General features: G+C 47.6%; 1 protein-coding gene and 1 long non-coding RNA gene across 4 annotated transcripts; one reads left to right on the plus strand and one right to left on the minus strand.

The window, feature by feature from the left end:
• Positions 1-6364: 6364 nt before the first annotated feature.
• Positions 6365-14509, minus strand: LOC130111908 (uncharacterized). Of its 3 annotated transcripts, none has more exons than XR_008810185.1 (5): positions 13948-14509; positions 11970-12196; positions 7389-7555; positions 7105-7295; positions 6365-6840 (listed from the first exon to the last, which is right to left on the minus strand). It is a non-coding gene; the product is annotated as an uncharacterized LOC130111908 (long non-coding RNA). The 3 variants fall into 3 exon arrangements; XR_008810184.1 differs by lacking the exon at positions 13948-14509 and adding an exon at positions 13052-13142 and having other exon boundaries at positions 7170-7295; XR_008810183.1 differs by lacking the exon at positions 13948-14509 and adding an exon at positions 13052-13142.
• A 156-nt stretch (positions 14510-14665) lies between these two features.
• irx5a (iroquois homeobox 5a) lies at positions 14666-18377 on the plus strand. Its single transcript, XM_056278992.1, is given in 4 exon segments — positions 14666-15211; positions 15214-15377; positions 16341-16746; positions 17262-18377. Coding segments are annotated over 4 exon segments (1389 nt in total). The 5' UTR covers positions 14666-15129; the 3' UTR covers positions 17999-18377.
• Positions 18378-20615: the final 2238 nt, after the last annotated feature.

The following is a 20615-nucleotide window of genomic DNA, read 5'->3' on the forward strand; positions in this document are numbered from 1 at the left end:
CTTTTTGCATGCGAGCGTCAGTGTTGATTTCCAGCACAGGGGGAGCAAAACACACATAAAGCTGCCCAACTGTTCGGCGGAGGTGCTCTGCAGATGGGAGTGGATGGGGGGGGAGTGGGGGGGGGCCTAAATCTCAATCAGCTAAGTGCAGCAGGCAGCTGTTGCGTGGTGGCGGATGGAGTGTGTCGTTAATTCTGTCAATATAGTGGGGCTTCTCTCGCGCGCCTGAGAATCACCCAACCCAGGGCCACATTTAGACCAGATGAGCAACAGCCTTCCGCGGCCTCTGGTTAAATCGGGGCAAAAACTGCAGCGCGATAAAGCAGTGGGGGAGAGGGGGGGTTAAATATGCATACTGAGGATTTCATTGACTCCTTTTAAAAGGAGATGGTGCAAAAACCTCTGCCCTCACTAAAACGTGTTATAAAACGTAAAAGAAAAATGCAACTTTTTTTCCCTTTCATAACAAATACTGGTAGTTGTTGGCTGTCCACGCGCCACTTGTAACCCATTTTATTTACACCCAACAACAATAAGGAGGAGGGGAGAATAAATGTGTGCTGTACTTTCTTCTGAGGCAGCCCGGCATTCAAACTGATGGTTTAGCACTTGCATTGTTCTTTCGCTGCGCCGGCGAGGCTACAAGATGCAGGCTCCTCTTTTTTATGGTCTATCAATTATCTTTATTCTGACACGTTATTTGCTGGGCCAGAGGAGAATAGGGTGCAGCACGGTCAGCGGTTCCCCACAAAGGCTGCTGGGAGCTGCCGAGGGCACCGTGCGTGGGCGGCGCGTCCACCTTGGGACGGAGCCAGGGCCTCTTTGTGACCGGGCAGCCGCAGCGCTAGCGGCCACGGCACACATCAGCAACGTCTCTGGGAAAGAAAGAACGAACGAAAGAAGAAGAAGTAGAAGAAGAAGAAGAAGAAGAAGAAGAAGAAGAAGAAGAAGAAGAAGAAGAAAAACAACACACTGAAGAAACGAGTGGACATGAGACATGATGGGGATTCTCCGACCGATCATCGTGCAGGTTTACTCAACAGGGCACCTTTAAAGCGGTGAGGAAAACAGGGACAAACCCTCCACAACTATGATTGAGTGTTGCATTCATTAAGTGAAAGGGCGTCCGGGTAGCGTAGCCGTCTATTACGTTGCCTACCAACACGGGGATCGCCGGTTCGAATCCCCGTGTTACCTCCGGCTTGGTCGGGCGTCTCTACAGATACAATTGGCTGTCTGCGGTTGGGAAGCCGGATGTGGGTATGTGTCCTGGTCGCTGCACTAGCGCCTCCTCTGGTCGGTCAGTCTGGGCGCCTGGGGGGACTAGCGTGATCCTCCCACGCGCTACGTCCCCCCTGGCGAAACTCCTCACTGTCAGGTGACAAGAAGCGGCTGGCGACTCCACATGTATGGGAGGAGGCATGTGGTAGTCTGCAGCCCTCCCCGGATCGGCAGAGGGGGTGGAGCAGCGACCGGGACGGCTCAGAGCGCGGGGTTGATTGGCCAGGTACAATTGGGGAGGAAAAAGGGTGTGTGGGGGGGGGGTGTTTGGAACTGTTACCCCTTCAGTGTAAGTCATATGAATTATTTTATTCTCTTAGTATAAATGAATTAAACGGTCTCTACCACGCGTGTTGCCCCTGCTCCAGCCCCTGCTCCTGTTCCTGCTCCTGCCCCTCGACAATCCCTTGCTTTACATTTCAACCCAGGGTGAATATTTTCCCTCGACGGCCATCTTGCTGATGTGAAGTTTTAACACCGCCCCCCTTCCCCCGCCCTCCCCCCGCCCCTCCGGCCTATCTGAATCCCGCACAGCTAAGGCTGTTGGGAAAATTAAATAACCTGAGGATTGGACTACTTTAGGAACCTCAATTAACATATCTGCCTCTTGAGGAAAATGTTGCCTGGAGTTGAATGGGCGGCAATTTTACGCATGGATTTTTCCAGCCTAATTCCCGGAGTTTTGAATAATCCTGAGACAAATTTGTTTTACAGAACAAGGGGTTTAAAATGTCCTGCGCTGCAGTCGACGTGGTCGGGTTTTACTGAACTGGTTCCAAAAGCCAGAGAGGGCCACGTGTATTTCCTGGGTTTTCTGCCTGCAAAGTGAAGACGATGCAATGATTTAATGAAGGACCGTCCGACGTCCTTACTCTCAATGCTCCAAAACAAAACCCGTCCGCAGAGCTAAAAACAGACGTGGGAAGACAGAATCATGCATGTGGCATCCGTACGGCCACAGTGTCACACCACAGGCCCATTATGGCGTATTACGTTTCACCAATAGTCATGTTCGACCGTGGTGATTTTGGAGAATCTTCCATTCCAAGTGGTAATCTCCTGGGTCCCTCCCCGCCCCCCCTTCGGGTGACTAATCCGAGATATCCATTTCAGTTGAGCCCACGATATGTTACACCCCCCCCCAAAAAACACACGTCCCCTGCTCCAAGGTTGGTGCATTTAATTACCTCTGTGTTGTCTTTCCTCAACCTTTCCCTATACGCCCATGTAGTGGGATTCAGATCCCGGTTTCCATCTTAGAGCACCTCCTCAAACTCCGGACTCCAAATCCCACCGTGCACAAAGATCAGAGTCTCGCGAAGTCGGGATAACCCTTATTACTTCTCATTAGTGGGTAACCTGATGCGCTTTGACAAGTCCAGCAGTTGCTGTGGTCAGCTGCTGACGTCTCCACATGGCCCGGTCCCCCCCTGTGAGCCAGACTGAGCAGACGCTGGAGGGGCTAGCCCCTGTAGCCCGGTCTTAGTCTAGCGCGGCTTAGCGTGAACCCCGTTTGAGCTGTCGCTTTCAGCCCCCCAAACCAAAAGGGACTGTTAAAAATGGGTTTTAGGTCTCCCATGGCTCCGCTGACATCCAGTACTACAGATCATTAAGGCTGCACAGCCTCCCTCTCTCCTCCCTCTGGTCTCGCACATGCCACTGGAACCATTAAAGGCAATGTGTAATTAAAGTTGGAATAAACAAAGGCTTTTCCCCTGGTCTTTTATTTCTCTTTCAGTCTCGCCTTTCCTTCTCTCTCTCTCTCTCTCTCTCTCTCTCTCTCTGTTGCTTTTGTCTCATATGCAAACATGCACACACACACACACACACACACACACACACACACATGCACACACACACACACACCAAACATCTACTATCTCTCCCTCTCTCTCCCTTTCTCTCTCACATGCTCTCTCTCTCTTCTCCTGCTTTTGTCTCATATGCTAACACATGCACACACACACACTAATCATCTACTCTCTCTCGCTCTAACTCTCTCACCCTCTCTCTCTCTCTCTTTCTCTCTCTCTCTTGCCCTCGCTCTGTCTTTCTCTCTCTCATCCTCGCTCTCTCACCCTCTCTAACTCTCTCTTGCTCTCTCACCCTCTCTTTCTCTCTCTCTCTCTCTTGCCCTCGCTCTGTCTTTCTCTCTCTCTCTCTCTCTTGCCCTCGCTCTGTCTTTCTCTCTCTTGCTCTCTCTCATCCTCGCTCTCTCTAATGCTCTCTCTCACCCTCTTTCTCTCTCTAACTCTCTTGCCCTCGCTCTCTGTCTTTCTCTCTCTCACGCTCTCACTCTCCAACTCTCTCATCATCGCTCTCTCTCTAACGCTCTCTCACCCTCTCTTTCTCTCTCTCTAACACTCTCTGTCTTTCTCTCTCTCTCTAACTCTCTCTCTCTCTCTAACACTCTCTCTCTCTCTGTCTTTCTCTCTCTCTCTCTTTCATGTCTCTGAGAAAGAGGTGATACATAAAGAGGGGAAATTCTCTTTGGCTCCCATGTTGGCAGTAGGGATGGACGGAGGCCCTCGGCCTAATTAGAAAACTAAATACTCTGAGTAATGCCTAACCCCTGGGAATAAGACTGCCATATCTCTTACACATGTGATGTGGAAGGACCCGGAATGCCACTAGGGTGTCTAGCTGAAATATCCTGCACCGTTCCCCTTTGCACAGCTGTCCATACAGACGCAATGCACTTAGGCTTGCTTTCATAATTAAAATAGAAATTTGTGTCCTAAGTGCTGCAACACCGCTAATGCTAAATATTTAATTCCCAAGGGTGCTAATTATGGTTGAGTACTGGCAACACAGATTCCCTTTTTTCACTCCGCATAACAACTGTAAAAGCAATTTAAGCATTTTTCAATTAATTAAACACATATTCTTCCAGTAACCTCTTGTCATTTTGCCCTCCAGGACCGTAGCTAATTTGTGTAGAATAGAAAAAGGAAAGGGGGTAGGAGCGGGGGGTGGAGTGGGGGTGGTGGGGTCTGTTTTTCATCTCTGCAAAATGCCCCTACAAAGGAATTAACTAGGAAGAAGAAACATCATTTTCATAAGAGTTTAGAGTGATCAAATTTTATCTTTTTCTTTTTCTTCTAAGACCCTGAATTGTGTGTGTATGTGTGCGTGTGTTGTGTGTGCGCGTGCATGCGTCGTTTTCAGTTTGCACCTATATCAGATGACTGTAACCATGAGCAAGCAGCCCCCCATTATGTTATCAAAGCCCTGTGAGATAGTCTGGCCATGGAGCTAATCCCTGATGTATTTTTAGTCACAACTGACTGATGAAGTGAAATTACTACATCAACGATAAAATGGGGCTCTCAGAAAAGCCTCTACAATGCCGCGCGGTAAGTGAGAGAGCTCTTTAAGCTACTGTAAGTCTAAATGAACTTGTACAACACTTGCGAAGTGGTATGACAATATGTCGGAGACGGCTGCTTGTGGAATTAAGATAAGAACACATCATGCATGTAATGTGCTGAAATGTTCATTTCTGCCTCAAAAAACGCTGATTCTCTTGTGCGATATGAACGGCTAAAAATACCAAAACATCCCAATTTCCACTTTATTAATAATAAAACCAGCCGGAAAAGGCTATGATTGAAAATGCACATTATACATTTTCTGTATGTGTGTGTGAGTGTGTGTGTTGAGGTGGAGAGACAATGGCCTGTATCTTGGCCCCTGTAGCTTTCCGCCTTGTCTATCATCTTGAATTTGCGCGAGCATGAGTGCATGTTTGCACACGCTCATGCATATGTGCATGTATAGTATGAGCGAGTGTGAGTTTATGAGCCGAGGGTGAGGCGAGCCAGCGATACTGGCGCACCCAGCCTCGTCTAAAAAAAAAAGGCTCCTGTCACTGTAGGGGATCAGAGGCGGGCCGTGAAATCCAGCTAATAGTCATTATGGGGTCCCTGTCCCTGCACTTCCTACCTGCTCGCCCAGGCGGCTTCTTCACACTTCGTATTTGCATTGTGTCATCTTATCAGCATTCATTCAGACGGGGGGCGGGGTGGGGGGGGTCACGCTGCAGACTGACAGCCATATCAGTGACATCAGTAAATAAGACTAGAAGACAGGTAAGGGGAAGACAGTGAGGTAAGAAAGAAAGAAGGAGAAAGAGAGAGATTTTGTGTCCTGTAAAACAACACAGGAAAATATATAACAGACAAAACGGGGGGGGGGGTGGAGGAGGAGGAGGGCTACCTTGAGATGCTAAAAATAGCCTGAAAAATATTATTTTCTACTGCTAATGTAAAATTAATGCCCGGAGTCTTTGTAGGCAGCCCCCTCGCATTCTTGGCCTCCCCCCTGTGCGGCGCGGTGAGGAAGAGCGAGCCCTCAGAAGCCTGTGTGCTCAGTCACTCCTGGGCCCTTGCAGTCAATAAGGCTATTTCTGATCTCCGGATGGCTAAGGTTTCAAAGCTTGTTTAAACGTGCTCCCACAAAGCCGGAAGCACCGACCTCACTCTTCTCTCCCTCTCTCTCCCTCTCTCCCTTTCCTCCTCCTGATCCTGCGCGATGGACCCTTTCCCTAAATATCGAGAAAGGAGCTCAGCTCGCCTGCCCCCTCGGTGAAGGAGGGAAGAGAAGGAGGTGGGGGGCTGGGATTGAGGAGAGACAGGGAAGTGCAGGGTCAGGGCTCCCGGTGCTAAGCTGTGAAAGGCAAACGTTTGGCAGAGTAATTACACGCCGCACTGCTCTGGGAGTGATTAGTGATAGTTGTCTGTTCAAAGTGTTGGGAGCTCACAGCAGCCATTATGGGCCACGCTTGCCTTCCTCTCACCTAATGTTTAGGTTGCATTTGCATTGGGGAGGGGGCACGGTAAGTGTAAACACAAAAATAGCGGGCCTAGGGAGCACGCCAGAGGCGCACTCCCTCGGCGTGCGTTTCACGGACACGCGACCGAGATATCCCAACAACACCGCTATATTATTATGCAATACATCTTTTTTTTTTCCAACATTCAACCAAAGGGCAAAAATCCTAAAATGTGGAGGGTTCATTATGCTGCGTTGTGTTAATCGGTTGCTCACACTAGCCACTACCTTTCAAAAAGCTCCACATTTTCCTTTATTTGTGCAATCAGTATTAAAAAAGGGGGAAAAAATCAAGCATTTACTACTTTTGTGTCTTTTCATTCATTTTCGTATCCCCTGTTTATTTATTTATTCATTGCAAATAGCTACTATCTCATCTTGGGATCGAAATCTTAGATGAAACGTCTCAAGAAGTAATTCTTTGGGCACATCTAAACTGTGCATAGAGCTTTCCGAACCCATCCCTGACACTGTGTGCTTTGGTCACGAGCCTGTTCAGCCCTCCCTGGGTAAAAGGCCGCTGCCGGGCACAGCAACGCCCTTCCCGTTCATTCCCGGGTCGCCCGCACTGCAGTCGTCCTGCTCGGGCGGTGGTTCGGCCTTTGACGCCGTCGCCGTGTTTACCTTGGCCGTCCGCTGCCACCCCCAGCACGGCCTGCACATGTGCCTGCAAGCTGCAAGGTGAGCAGCGGCTCTCCTGGATGGTGCGTCCGGTTGTGGAACAGCCTGGGAGAGGGGAGGAGGAGGGGAGGAGGAGGAGGAGGGGAGGCAACAGGCAGGGTTTAGGAGACATCAGTTTTAGCATTTCAAGAAACGGCTTAGATACGACATCAGCTCTGATATCTTCAATTTAATACTTTGGTGGGCGCCGTTGTAGAATCAAAAAACATCTCATCACATCCTAAAATGTTAGTTTCCGTTATCTAAGCTTTTGCCCTTGTAAAGAGAGCTCAACCATGCTCAATTAATTTTCTCAATAAAAACGCTTACTGGCTAATTAAAAAAAGGAAAAGTCCCCGTCGCAGGAACCAAGCGGGCTGAGGCCTTTTCAATACCCTTTTGATGTCTTGGAAGTGATCTCAAGAAAACGAGCACGTTACTGATCTGGATCCCCATCCAGCCCTAATCCCCCGTGCAGAGTGGCTCCAGCGCGGGCCAGAAGAGTCGGGTGGCAAAGTGGACTGGAAACAAACACAGCCAGGGAGAGCAAAAATAAATACCTCAGGGGACTTTCTGGGATTGGGGGTAGGGGGGTGTGGGGGGTAAAACAGTACCTGTGCTGGAATCCCCTCCAAATCTGCACCAGGTGTCAGGCATTAAGGGGAGCATCTCCGCTTTGGCTTTCCACGTCTGGCTCAATCACCCAGGGCAGTGTGTCAGATGCTCAACAAGACAGATACCCTCCCTCAAAGAAGGAGGAGAAGAGGAGGTCCTGGGGGCTCTGCACAGTACAGAGAAGACAGTTCCGGACAACAGCAGAGTAACGGACCTGCCCTTTTTGTGTGAAGCACAGACTGACCATTTTTGAATCAAACCTGGCTTTTGCAAACTTTCTGAAGTTTCGCAGAGTGATAATGTATACGTCCTGTACAATAATACCCACATGTGCAATAATACCCATTTACAATACTTAAGTTTGATAGTAATCAGAATTACAGAACAAATCTACATTGAACACCTGGCAATTTTGCATTGCCTGGTAAGCCGGCCGGCCAGGCGGCCGGCGTGTGCAGTTGCCCAGGAACAAAACAATCGCCCAGGAATATTTCATTACTGCCAGAGAGGGGAGAAAAGGAGCATCAAGCAGCCCCTGCCGTTGTTGTTGCAACAGATTATACATGATGCACGGCATAAAAGGGAGTTGATTGTAAAACGTTTAACCGTATCAAAGGTTGGAGAGCGGAAACCCAATACCTCAGAACCGGGCGAGGGAGAATGCGACTGGGCACGTGCGGAATGCAGAGTGGCAAGAGGAGCGCGGCAATCTGCATTTCTAATGCTGAGGATGTTTCCCATTCTGTGTTTATGAAACATGGCTGCCGGGACTACAAAGGTAAGGGGATACGGCATCAAAGTCCGCCCTGACAAAAACACAAAAAAAAGCAACATTGCAGCGGTGGAATGCACGACAGAACATAATACTCCGGCTCCTCCTCCTCCTCCTCCCTTAAGCAGTCTCATTTGATTACAGTGGAGCGGGCCCCAAATCAACCCCTTAGCCCCATTTCCCACTGAACCGCCGGTGCTGGGAGTAGGAGGTATAAAGTGGCCTGGGAGGAGGGGGAGAGGAGAGGAGAGGAGAGGAGGGGAGGGGAGAGGAGAGGAGGGGAGGGGAGAGGAGAGGAGAGGTGATGTTGTGGGGGAGAATCCCTCATTTATGGAACAAAAGAACGGGGAGGAACAGGGCGAGAGGAGGTGCATGTGGGTAGGAGGGTGGTGGGCGGTGGGGCGGAGAGGTGGTTGGCGTCCTGAGTGCGGTGACCGAGGCGGAGACGGCATGTCTGATGACGGCAAGGCGACGTATCGCTAACAGGCTGCTGAAGCAGAAGCCCCCAGCATGTCCGTCTCCAGCCGCAGAGTTCGCCCTCTACTTAAGGCAACAAGAGTCAGGCTCAGCATTACAAGCCTATTAAAAGATACTTTTAATTATGCCCTGCTCTCCCGGGATCACTTCCTCCATGAACTCTGTGTTTCTTTGGCATGTGCACTTAGGAATTGCACAACTGGAAGCACGTGTTGTTTTCTCCTTCCAATTAAAGGGCATGTTGACAGATTATGGCTGCCTCTGGTTTGTGCTTCACTAACGCATTTAGGGATGATGAACCAGGGTGGGGGTGGAGGGATGGGGTGGAGTGGAGTGGGGTGGGGTGGGGGTGTGTGTGTGAGGGACTAAGAGGGAACAAGACACGGAGAGAGAGTGAAGGACGGAAGGAGAGAGAGAGGGGGGGGAGAGAGAGAGAGAGAGAGAGAGAGAGAGAGAGAGAGAGAGAGAGAGAGAACCCTGAGGGGTTAATGTGTTTACACTACCTGGGCTGTGATCTATCACCAACCTCGTCAACTTCCATTATGCATCACATACATAAGCAAACAACAGGCCTGGAAGCCCTCGCAACTCACTCATACTATTTCAATTGGATTAAGTCAGTGCAAATATCTGGGGCATAGCTCCCACACTACGGTTTTAGCATTCTGGTAGTCATTTGATTTGTACGTTGTATCAGTTTACCTTTATGAAGCCATCGCAGCAGCAGCAGCACCTCCTACATGTCTGCAGAGCCTCACAGCAGCCTGCATGCGGCTTTCGGTACGAGATTTAGAAGATGCCTTCAAGCCCCTTCTAAACAATTGTGTTGTGTAGCGATACAGATTTGGTAAGGAGACGGACGCAGAAGCTCACATTAAACACGTTGATATCGGCGAGCGGGCATCGGGTAGGGCCCGACTGGTGAATGAATCAAAGCTCATCAACATATATAAATATATTAACAGCTCTGCAGACGTAGCAGGTAGTGTGTAGACTACTGAGGTGGAGAAACCTACTACCGTTGTGGGTGCTGATGGTGTAGCGTGCAGCCGGGCGCCCCCCCCCCCCCCGAAAGAGCTCACATTCACATTACTCAGGCTTCATTATATCCAATCAATATTCATTTAGTCACTGAGCCTATTGACTCATTTCTAAAATAATATTACAGGTCATTTGTCTTGTCACGGAGGGGGAGAGTATTATCCTTTTACACCCCCCCCCACTTGGTGGAGGGAGGCAGACGTGTCTGGATACACCCAGCGAATACAACTGTAAATATATATATTTTGATAAGACATTGAAAAATCAATGGGTGCTTCCTGCAATCCGTCCCGAGCGAATCAATCATCATCTGCACAGCCAGCAGCCGGGGCGTGGGCCAGTGGCACGGCTGCACGGGAGCGGCGCAATCTTTTGACTGATACCTCTCATTTTGGAATCGCTTCTCATAATAGGGTCATCATTTCATCGCTTAGCCAATCCAGGGCCCTGCCATTCAGCCTCGCGGGGATGGCAAGGCAGGACAGGCCCCATAGGAGGAGGAGGAGGAGGAGTGGAGTTAACGCGCACCCTCTCTCCATACGTCTTCATTCACATACGGAGGAAACAGCGGATAAGAAACAAGAAAACCTCCTGCATCCTGCTGGGTGCATAGCATCGGCTGGCCTTGCTGCTTGGATGCTGTGTGTTTTTATACTGGGGGAAATAATGAGGCGCAGATAACGCCGCTGCTGCCTTTGTGGATTGTCACTGTGACTATCAGCACCTAAAACATGACACCAATCTGTGTTGAAAAAGACAGACGTGAAACAGCTGAGATTATGCTTTAAAAAGATGTGAATAATGCAATTAACCCTAAGTCGTGTAGACAGACAGACAGACAGACAGACAGACAGACAGACAGACAGACAGACAGACAGACAGACAGACAGACAGACAGACAGACAGACAGACAGACAGACAGACAGACAGACAGACAGACAGACAGACAGACAGACAGACAGACAGACAGACAAGACAGATAGATAGATAGATAGATAGATAGATAGATAGATAGATAGATAGATAGATAGATAGATAGATAGATAGATAGATAGATAGATAGATAATGGCTTAAAGTGGTAGCCTATAAATTAATGTGTTTTAGAGACAGATCCTTTTCACTACTTTTCAATTTTGAAAATAAAACACGTGAACTTGTTGAGGTGGATTGGGGGCCGCATGCCCCATAGCAGTGGGGGTATCTCTAGGTACCCCAGGATAAGACACTTTGAAAAAAAATAATAATAAAAAGACAAACAAATATATAGTCATACGTTATTTTAATAGATTTGCAAACCTCGGAAACAGCAACGTCAGCAACGACACAGACGGTTTGCAAACACGATGACAAAACAAAATGCAAAAAAAAAAACCAACATATATTTCATACTCTTATTTAGAGGGGAAAATAAGACATGAATGCAACTCTTAAACCACAGTTCATAGGAGAAAAAAAAAAACATGGGATGTCAGTTGTTCCGTGCAGTTGCGTGGTGCACATGTGTCTTTAATCATTTGATATTTAAAAAAAAATGCAAAGTCAAAAAATAAATTACATCCATTATTTGCAGCCGATCTCCCCAAAGCATTCGGAGCGAAACTGTTTTGAATTTCAATTGGCTTCCAAGTGGCAAAAGCCCTCAGCTAATACATCAAAGAAAAATTGGTGTCAACTAATCGGTTTAGGACACAGATTTAGAACGGGTTAAATCCTATGAATACTTCAAGCATTTCCCTGTACAGCCCGGCCACTGGGAAGGCTTTAAGAGCAGTACACACACACACACATATATTTTATATATATATATATATATATATATATATATATATATATATATATATATATATATGAGTGACCTTAGGTGTGCACATCTCCAAAACCTGCAAGATCCCCGACATTCACAAACTTTGTTCACCTCACGCATCATCTCCGGAAAGGCGAGCGAGGCACAATATAGTGTGGTACAATTCCTCATGCTCTCCTATAACAACTACATCCAAATTAGATCATGCCCATAGCCCCTGTGCTACTTTGAGCTCTTGTTGCATCATCTGTCTTTTTGATATCGTCCTTACACACCATCGATGCTTTCAGGCTGGTGTGAAGCTCATGTACTACAGTCGTTTTCCCCCCTCAGTGCCAGCAGGACCGATGCAGTCTACTTAGCAAGCTCACTTTTTCCTAAACCGGCACAGGATTCAGATCAGCGTCTTCACATCAGCCCACTTTAACGCTTCCCCTATCTTAACGCCACATTTAAAGCACAAGTAAACAAAACCGGCCACCTACCTCCTTTGTTATTGGGCGATGAAAAGTAGACGCGGTCGCCATCACCTGCTCCTATCCTGCCTCCGTGATCTCCTCCTACTTCCCCACAGTTGACGTCTTATCCCAGACTCATTACAGAGGAGGCCTATATAGGATGCTGACACACCATGCAAGGCTGTCTCCTTTCCACAGCTTTCCTTTACCTTGAGCTGGTAGTTTTCCTGAGTCCCTCCATCCATGCATTACGTCTTACGTATAAAAAAGAAAAAAAAAGAAAAAAGCAAGGAAGTCATCATGCAAGCCAGCTCTGTAATAATTCTCACCTTCATTGGCACAGATATTTATTTTGTATTATCATTGCTTTTTTTTTTTTGCTTTATTCTAGTTTACAAGGATACAGCATGCAAAAAGAAAATAATTTAATTATCACTTTATCATTATGAGTTGTCTTGAGAGGTGCGCCTATGCTTAAAATTTTTTTTAAAAAAACAGCAGCAAATCAAACCTATCCAGCATCCACCAGTTGAGGTGGAATACAGAGTCATGCTTTTAAGCATGAATGCCTCTGTATCAACTGAGTCATTGTTAGTCACCTAGTTATTGTTGTGTCACTTCTGTTATGACAGGAAAGGTGGGGATTACTACGGTAACTGCTTAGTCCTGACACACTGCAGCAAGTAACAACAGCAGTTCGCAAACTGCTGTTCATTATGACTAAGATATTCTAATCAACTTTGTGTCGACCCTTCCTTACATGCTCTTTTTATGCTTTATGGATTCATTCATTGCTTACTTAAATATCTATCTATCTATCTATCTATCTATCTATCTCTCTCTCTCTCTCTCTCTCTCTCTCTCTCTCTCTCTCTCTCTCTCTCTCTCTCTATCTATCTATCTGCCTGTCTGTCTTGTCTGTCTGTCTGTCTGTCTGTCTGTCTGTCTGTCTGTCTGTCTGTCTGTCTACCTGTCTGTCTGTCTGTCTGTCTGTCTGCCTGTCTGTCTGCCTGCCTGCCTGTCTATTTGTCCGTCTACCTGTCTGCCTGTCTGTCTGTCTGTCTGCCTGCCTATTTGTCTATATGCCTGTCTGGAGTGTATTGACTCACGCTGTACCGGCGTGACGTCATCACCCTTCGGTCCCGGGAGGTTTTCAGAGCGTAACAACACGTGACACGGAGTGCACACACAGTCTTTAGCAGCGCCTACAGCGATCCCTTTCGGCTTATCGGAGATCTGAACTACAGAGACAGACATTCCCTAATATGAATATAGCCCGTCTGCATTATGAATAATGAGAATAACATTATCATTATTATCATCATCATCATCATCATCATTATTATTATTATCAACATTTTAGATTCCTCATTCAAGTGTATGAACGTTTCATCTGTTTCCTAGTATTTTCTGCAAACACTAAACGTTATGATCTTCGTAATGATGATCATTATCGACGTCGCCGTTGTTATATCCGCACGGTTATTTGCGGACCCGCTGTAATCAACCTGCTGACAGCCGATCTCGGCGGCAGATGTCTAATGCGTTTCAGAAGGAGAAACGGGGTATAATGGCCGATAAGCGTGCGATATTGACTAAATCAAGGCTATCCTATACTGCGGTGCAGAAATGTACCGGCTCGGATCAAATGAGATTACATTCACCGGTCGTGGCGGATGGGGCGCAGTTCATATGGTCCTAATCTGTCCTGGCTCGGGGGGGGGGGGGGTTATGACTTTCTGGGAGTCTGTATCTGATCGGTTTATTCCTGGATAGATTGCAAAAAGGAAAAAAAAAGAAAGAAAAGAAAAAGAAAGCCCCGTTTAGCTGCCGCCACAGTAAATAGCCTTAACACGAGAGCTAGTCCAGAAAACGCGTTTTTGAAACGACAGCCAAAAAACATGTCGATCGGAGCAGAGTTAGCAAATTCTGTACTCGCACGTATAACATGTTTAGGACAATTCGCGCCATCTTACTTGGTACTGTTGAAGTTGCCATATCTTACCAACACAACGTGCGTCTGGCGTTAGAGAGTCGGCGTGCGAAATGGTAAAATCCCTTCTCAAACTCGTCCGCCATTCAGCTCCCGGCGCGATTTTTTTTTTAACGCGGGGCGCAGGAGGCTCGCGGAGGGTCGGTCGGCTGTTTGTGCGGCGCGGCGCTCGAAACGACAAGTTTCGCGCTCAGAGAAACAATAACCGCCGAGAGGAGGAGAAGAAGAAGAAGAAGAAGAAGAAGAAGAAGAAGAAGAAGAAGAAAAAAGAACAGAGCAAAAGACCGCGGAGCGCCTTTTTCTTTTTTTCTGTTCTCCTGTCGGTATCTGGCAAGCCCTTCCCTGGCATACAACAGCCCATTTGTTATTGATCAAGTGAGAAAGTGACGGCTTCGTATTTAGAAAAAGAAGAAAGTTGGAGTTGATCTGCGGACTCGCATGATATCGCCATCCATAGGGCTGGCGCGCTTGAGACTCACTGCAGCGAGCCTCGCTAAAAGAGAAAACACACACAAAAAAGAAGAAGAAGAAGAAGAGGAATAGCGGGAGAATGACTGTCAAAGAAGAGGGGGTGATGAAGAAGTGTTGCGGGGGGGGGGGGGAGCGAGCGAGGAGAGAGAGAGAGGAGAGAGAGAGAGAGAGAGAGAGAGAGAGAGAGAGAGAGAGAGAGAGAGAGAGAGAGAGAGAGAGAGAGTCGATCCAAGCAGGGGCTGTGGTTGCCCAGCATAAACTCTCCTTTTTCCTTCGACTACACCCCGAGAGGAGGAGCGTAAGCAGCGTAGTAGGCGTCAGAATCCTCAATTTCCAACTTAGCATCTTGGCAGGACATTTTCCCAAGCAAAGCCCCCATCCGACGGTAAAAAAAACTTCTGCATGGCATGAGAGCGAGGGTGCAACTCAGATAAGGAGGCGACTCGGGGAAAAAAAAAAAACAACAACAACCCAACAACAACAACAAACGGGCGCGAAGTCATCGGTTGCTGGCAGCGGCCAAAATCCAAATTTCGACTCTATGTAGACTTTTTTTTAATTATTTATTTATCATTTTCCTTTTTTTTTTTTTGCCACTGTCACTTATAGGGGAACAGACAGCGGTCTGCTGATTCAAGCCTCTATGAGCTCCGACAGCGCATGAGAGAACACAGAGAGGGGGGGAAAGTGTGCGAGTGACGGGCTTACTTTTGGGGCTTCACCATGGCGTATCCTCAGGGCTACTTGTACCAGCCGTCCGCCTCCCTGGCTCTGTATTCGTGTCCGGCGTACAGCACCAGCGTTATCTCGGGCCTAGGACCGAGGAACTTGGAAGATCCTCCTCGGGATCTGCGTTCGCTCCCTACGCCGGATCTACTGCGTTCACCAGCGCGTCGCCGGGCTACAACTCCCACTTACCGTACAGCGCGGACGCGGCGGCGGCGGCGGCCGCCACATTCACTTCATATGTGGTGAGTGCTCTGAATGTCTAGTTATAACGCATTTTGTGCCAATGTCGAGCTCACCACACATTGAGCATTCAGCGCTGGTTGCTTATCAAGGAGGGGGGGTGCAAACGTGGGGTGTCGATTAATTGGATGATTAAAAAAAAATCCATTGCAGAGAGGTGTTGCGACGCTGGACGCGCGCGCGTGTGTGTCTGTGTGTGTGTGCGCGTGTGTGCGCGCGCGCGTCTAATTTGTATCTGCCTCGCTCTCGTTTGTCCCTGAGTGAATTGCACTTGTGTATTGTGAAGAGCTAACGAACATTGTCTCGCAAAAAGAGCATTTCCGCTCAGCGGCTCGCGACGGCGCGCTCGCTGACGGCGATTTTTTAGGTCGCTGCGCTCTGCCTTCGGGTTTCATTAGTTGCTTCTGGACGCTAACTTCCCACTTTTTTCTTTTTAAAAGAGGACTCGGAGGAAAGGCTAATTAGGCACGGGGAACGAGTTGCAAGCGTGTATCTGAAAAAATAAAAATAAAATAAATTATGCTGAACGTCCAAAAATGACAGCGCCAGTGATCTGCTGGAGAGGCCTACAGTCACACAAAGGATGACCCCAAATGCAATAAGGCTATATTAAACGCATTTACATTTGGGAGGGACCACAATTTGGGGCCTATTAACGCACGGTGTCAATGCATTATTCGAATTTATTTAAATCGGGCCAGTTCAGTTGTTGCTATAACAGCTGCTGTTTAGCGTTTGATAAATTAAATAAAATATATATATATGTACTCTGATTCATAAGTTAAATCACGGTCAAACATCCATTGCAAACATCGTATTTTCCCAAAGTTGAAATAGCAAGAAAGGCTACGCGTTTGCGGTACGTGCGCGCGCACACGCGCGCGTGTGCCGTAACTCTTGAACTCCGTATAGAGACTCGCTCTGCAGCTGTGATATGGATTTCTCTTCGCACTTTTTCTTTCCAGAGTTCTCCTTACGACCACACCACAGGCATGGCCGGCTCCATAGGATACCATCCCTACGCGGCTCCCCTGGGCTCTTACCCTTACGGTGACCCGGCATACCGCAAAAACGCCACCCGGGACGCCACCGCCACGCTGAAGGCCTGGCTGAACGAGCACCGCAAGAACCCCTACCCCACCAAGGGGGAAAAGATCATGCTGGCCATCATCACCAAAATGACCCTCACCCAAGTGTCCACCTGGTTCGCCAACGCCCGGAGGAGGCTAAAGAAGGAGAACAAGATGACCTGGACTCCCCGGAACCGGAGCGAGGACGAGGAGGAAGACGAGAATATCGATCTGGAGAAAAACGACGACGACGAGCCTAACAAGCCAACAGACAAGGGAGACTCCACAGACACAGAGTCAGGTCGGTGCAGGGAAGGGAAGAAAAAAAAAAGCATCAATTTTTTATCGCAGTCGTTTCCACTCAGGGTGCAAAATTGATTGCCGGTTAATGGTGGTATATTATTTATAATTGGACAATTGCCTTAAATAATAATCACCTTGAACTCCCCTCGTTTGACTTCTTAGGGGCTGGAATTGCTGGTGACGCGCAGTGTTTAGCAGTCAATTTATCTTTCGCCGCATAATAAGGATACAGCTGGTGTGCCGCGCTGAGTATTTGGCTAATGATGATTATTACCATTATATGATTATTAATATATCACTTGCACCGGCCGCGTGAGCTTGCGGCCCCATTGTTGAACGCTTATCACCATAAGTATTATCATGATAATGACTAATTCCGCGTTTTTTGTGTCCCCAAATCCCAACTATAGTCCACACATATGTGTGTCCATCATGATGACTTTGTGTGTCCCCACATCCGTGCGGAAGCAAACCCCCCTCTCATTCCTGCGTGTGTGTTTGCTCCCTCCCCAGATCACAAACTAGTGCTGAACCCGGGGGACATCACGTGCGACAGATTCAAAGACGAACACCACGGCAAAGACTCGGACCCCGTTCTTAGCGACTTGGAATTAAAAGAGCAGGACGAGCGGACGGAGCTGCTCCCGGAGTCGGCGAAGCCCACCACCTCGTCCCCGCCGGCGGCGCCCCGCGCGAACGAGCTGCTCGCGCAAGACAAGCCGACGACGGACTTGAACGGCCACGCTGCGGCCGCGGGCAACGGCAACAACGTGACGTCGGTGATCCACTCGCCCCCGTCGTCGGCGGCGGCGGCGGCGGCGCCCCCCCCTGCCAAACCCAAACTCTGGTCCCTCGCGGAGATCGCCACGTCCTCGGACAGGTGTAAGGGCAGCGGCGAGATGCCCCAGGCCCCGGGCTTGGGGCAGAGCGCGGTGATGGGCGCCAACGCGTCGCCGTCCCGGTCCTCCCCTCAGTGCCCTCTCCCCAACAGCACGGTCCTGTCGAGACCCCTGTACTACACCTCCCCTTTCTACCCCGGCTACACGAACTATGGCAGTTTTGGACATCTTCACAGTAACCACGGCACCGGCGGCACGGGCTCCGCGGCGCATTTCAATGGATTAAACCAGACTGTGTTAAATAGGGCCGAGGCTCTGGTAAGGGAGAGCCAGAAAGGCAGAGGCCACACGCAGGTAGATCTTTGTAAAGACTCCCCTTATGAACTGAAGAAAGGTATGTCAAACATTTAATATACCTGATTTGGTTTTTTTTTTTTGGTTTTTTTTTCTAGTCACGCGGACTTTTATTTATTTCATTTCATTTTTGTTTGTTTGTTTTGTTTTGTTTGTGGTTGCATTGGAGAAAGAAAAACAAAAAAGAGAGAATACCTACAAATGATGAAGCAGATTCTGAAAACAGTTATTTTCTGAGTAAAATGCTTACCTATCTTTAAACCTTTTTTTTTTAGTTTCTGAATGGTTAATCCTAAAAAAAGAAAAATGTAATGAGGATACGGTCTTAATCGCTGCAGCCGCCTGAGTCTATTTGTATGAAAGACTAACATGTATATTTAATGTAGCAATTTTGTATTTAAAAAAAAATGGACGACACACTATCTTTGAAGTAAATTATGACAAAAAAAAAATCAACAACAACACGTGTGTGCAAGCGGGTTATTCCGGGGGGGGGGGGCACGTGTCATGGTCTGCTATGTGTCAGAAGTGCTTCCTGGTGCAGGACCAAAACGAAATATTTGTGGATTTAATTTTGCACCGTGACAGCTGTTGGCGCAACTCTCCCCCCACCCCTCCCTCCTCCGCCGCCCGCCCCCCCCCCCTCCTCAAAAAAAAGTTGGTGTTTCCAAGATTGGGTTTCTGATGAACTTGAGAGGACAGGGTCGTTGATGGTTTAAACAAAAACAAAGCAAAAAAATCATAAAAAGCTCAGTTGGGTTCTGGTTTTAGCAGGCGCTGAGAGCACATGGAGGTTGTGGTGTGTGTTGCCACACAGCCCTGCACGCGCGGGCGGGCCTGTGCCGGCGCCTGCTCGCATCCGTGCAGGTAGATCATGATAGAATAACAACAGGACCCGGGCTCTGCCGTTTAACCCGATTACCCAGCGTGCTTTTCTGCAGTAACGAGCTGGATCTTACACCAAATGTGCACCCCCCCCCCCCATCACTGTCTCCCAGCAGGGACTATAAGCACGTCTGTACGTCCTGAACGGAGGGTGTCTTCCGCAATGCACCGGTTGTCAAAACACTGATGACCAGGGAGGGTAAAAAAAAAATGGGGGGCAACAGAATATAAACCAAATCTGTACCGGACACATTGTAGCCGGTGGTGAGACAGTGTGTGTGTGTGTGTGTGTGTGTGTGTGTGTGTGTGTGTGTGTGTGTGTGTGTGTGTGTGTGTGTGTGTGTGTGTAAACTCTTCCCAGTTCCGCAGGTAGGTGTCACACTTGCTCCTAATTTCGGGGGGTCTGATTCCCTGTATAATCCGCCATTGGAAAAAAAAAAGTGGCCCTGATCAAATGGCCTGCTTTCAAAGAGCCACGGCGCCGAGGCAATGGGGCACAAACAATAACCACGGTTATTACGAGGATTATAAGCAACGCTGCCCAGCGCACGGGAAATAACGCGCGCGACACACTCGACGTGCCGGAAAGAAGAGGTGCTGCTTGTTATGACGATAAAGGAAGTGTTGCAAAAAGGAATCGATCATCAGCTTACACAAAATCAATGTATTATTGATATTATCATTTTATTATTGATCTTATCGTTATTATTATCATTATTATTATCATCGTTACTGAAGCATCCTTTTTAGTGTAAGAAAAAAAATGAAGGCCACAGTTGAGCCATTTGCTGAACAGCTATATATTTGTTTAATCATATAACACATTCATTCAATGACCAACTGGCCTCCAGTGCATGAAACGCAAACAAAATACAACACGTTGCATTATTATTATTATTATCGTTATTATTATTATTATCATTAATAATAATAATAATAATAATAACACTTATTATTATTATTATGTGCATTGGTCTACTCCAGATGTGAGACATCCCCTGGGCTTCATATAATTCCCTCAGCCTTAATGGGGGGCGATAGGACTCCTGTTCAATCTGACACACTGCAGTGAAGCATCAGCCGGCTGAACAGCATCATTATGTTTTCTTCTCCTTTTCTCTTCGCTGATCCCCGAGGGACCGGAGTGCAGTGCACTGTCCCCTAAGAGCACGTAGCATGGCTTTATTTTAAATAGCGGTTTTTTTTGTTTTTTTTTTTAAATAACTGATTTCTATGCATAGATAAAATGTAAGAGGCGTCCATCATCTGCGTTAAATATGGTGTTGCTCGTCATGCCAGACACGTTTAAGCAGAGGCCTCGCTAAAGGTGCAGTATAACACACGTTTAAGAAGATTTAAGAAGATTTTTTTTTTAAATTTAATCATCATCTACAAGGGACTGCATGGGCAAGACGTCATCAAACATGCCTTTAATATTTGGCTTTTTCTGCGGCCCAAATTCCCCCATGTCTGTTCGTTTGGGGTGATTTTGTTGTGGCTCAACACCCTTCTTATAATTTCTCAGTTTACAGTTTTATTCAAATCACGCCCAGTGGGAGGTTAAGTACTACAAGAGGCTTAATGGAGTTGTTATTATTATTATTATTATTATTATTATCATTATTATTATTATTATTGTTATTATTATTATTATTATTATTATTCACTTGACACGAAAACTACTCTAAATCTGCGTCACTATATTTTAAAGACGAAAAACCTTTCTCCACTTTCAACCGGTTATTCGATTATTGCTTATTCATTTATCGACTCTGGCGTAGCCAACTCG

This window comes from Lampris incognitus, chromosome 4 (genome assembly GCF_029633865.1).
Source record: "Lampris incognitus isolate fLamInc1 chromosome 4, fLamInc1.hap2, whole genome shotgun sequence".
NCBI lineage: Eukaryota > Metazoa > Chordata > Actinopteri > Lampriformes > Lampridae > Lampris > Lampris incognitus.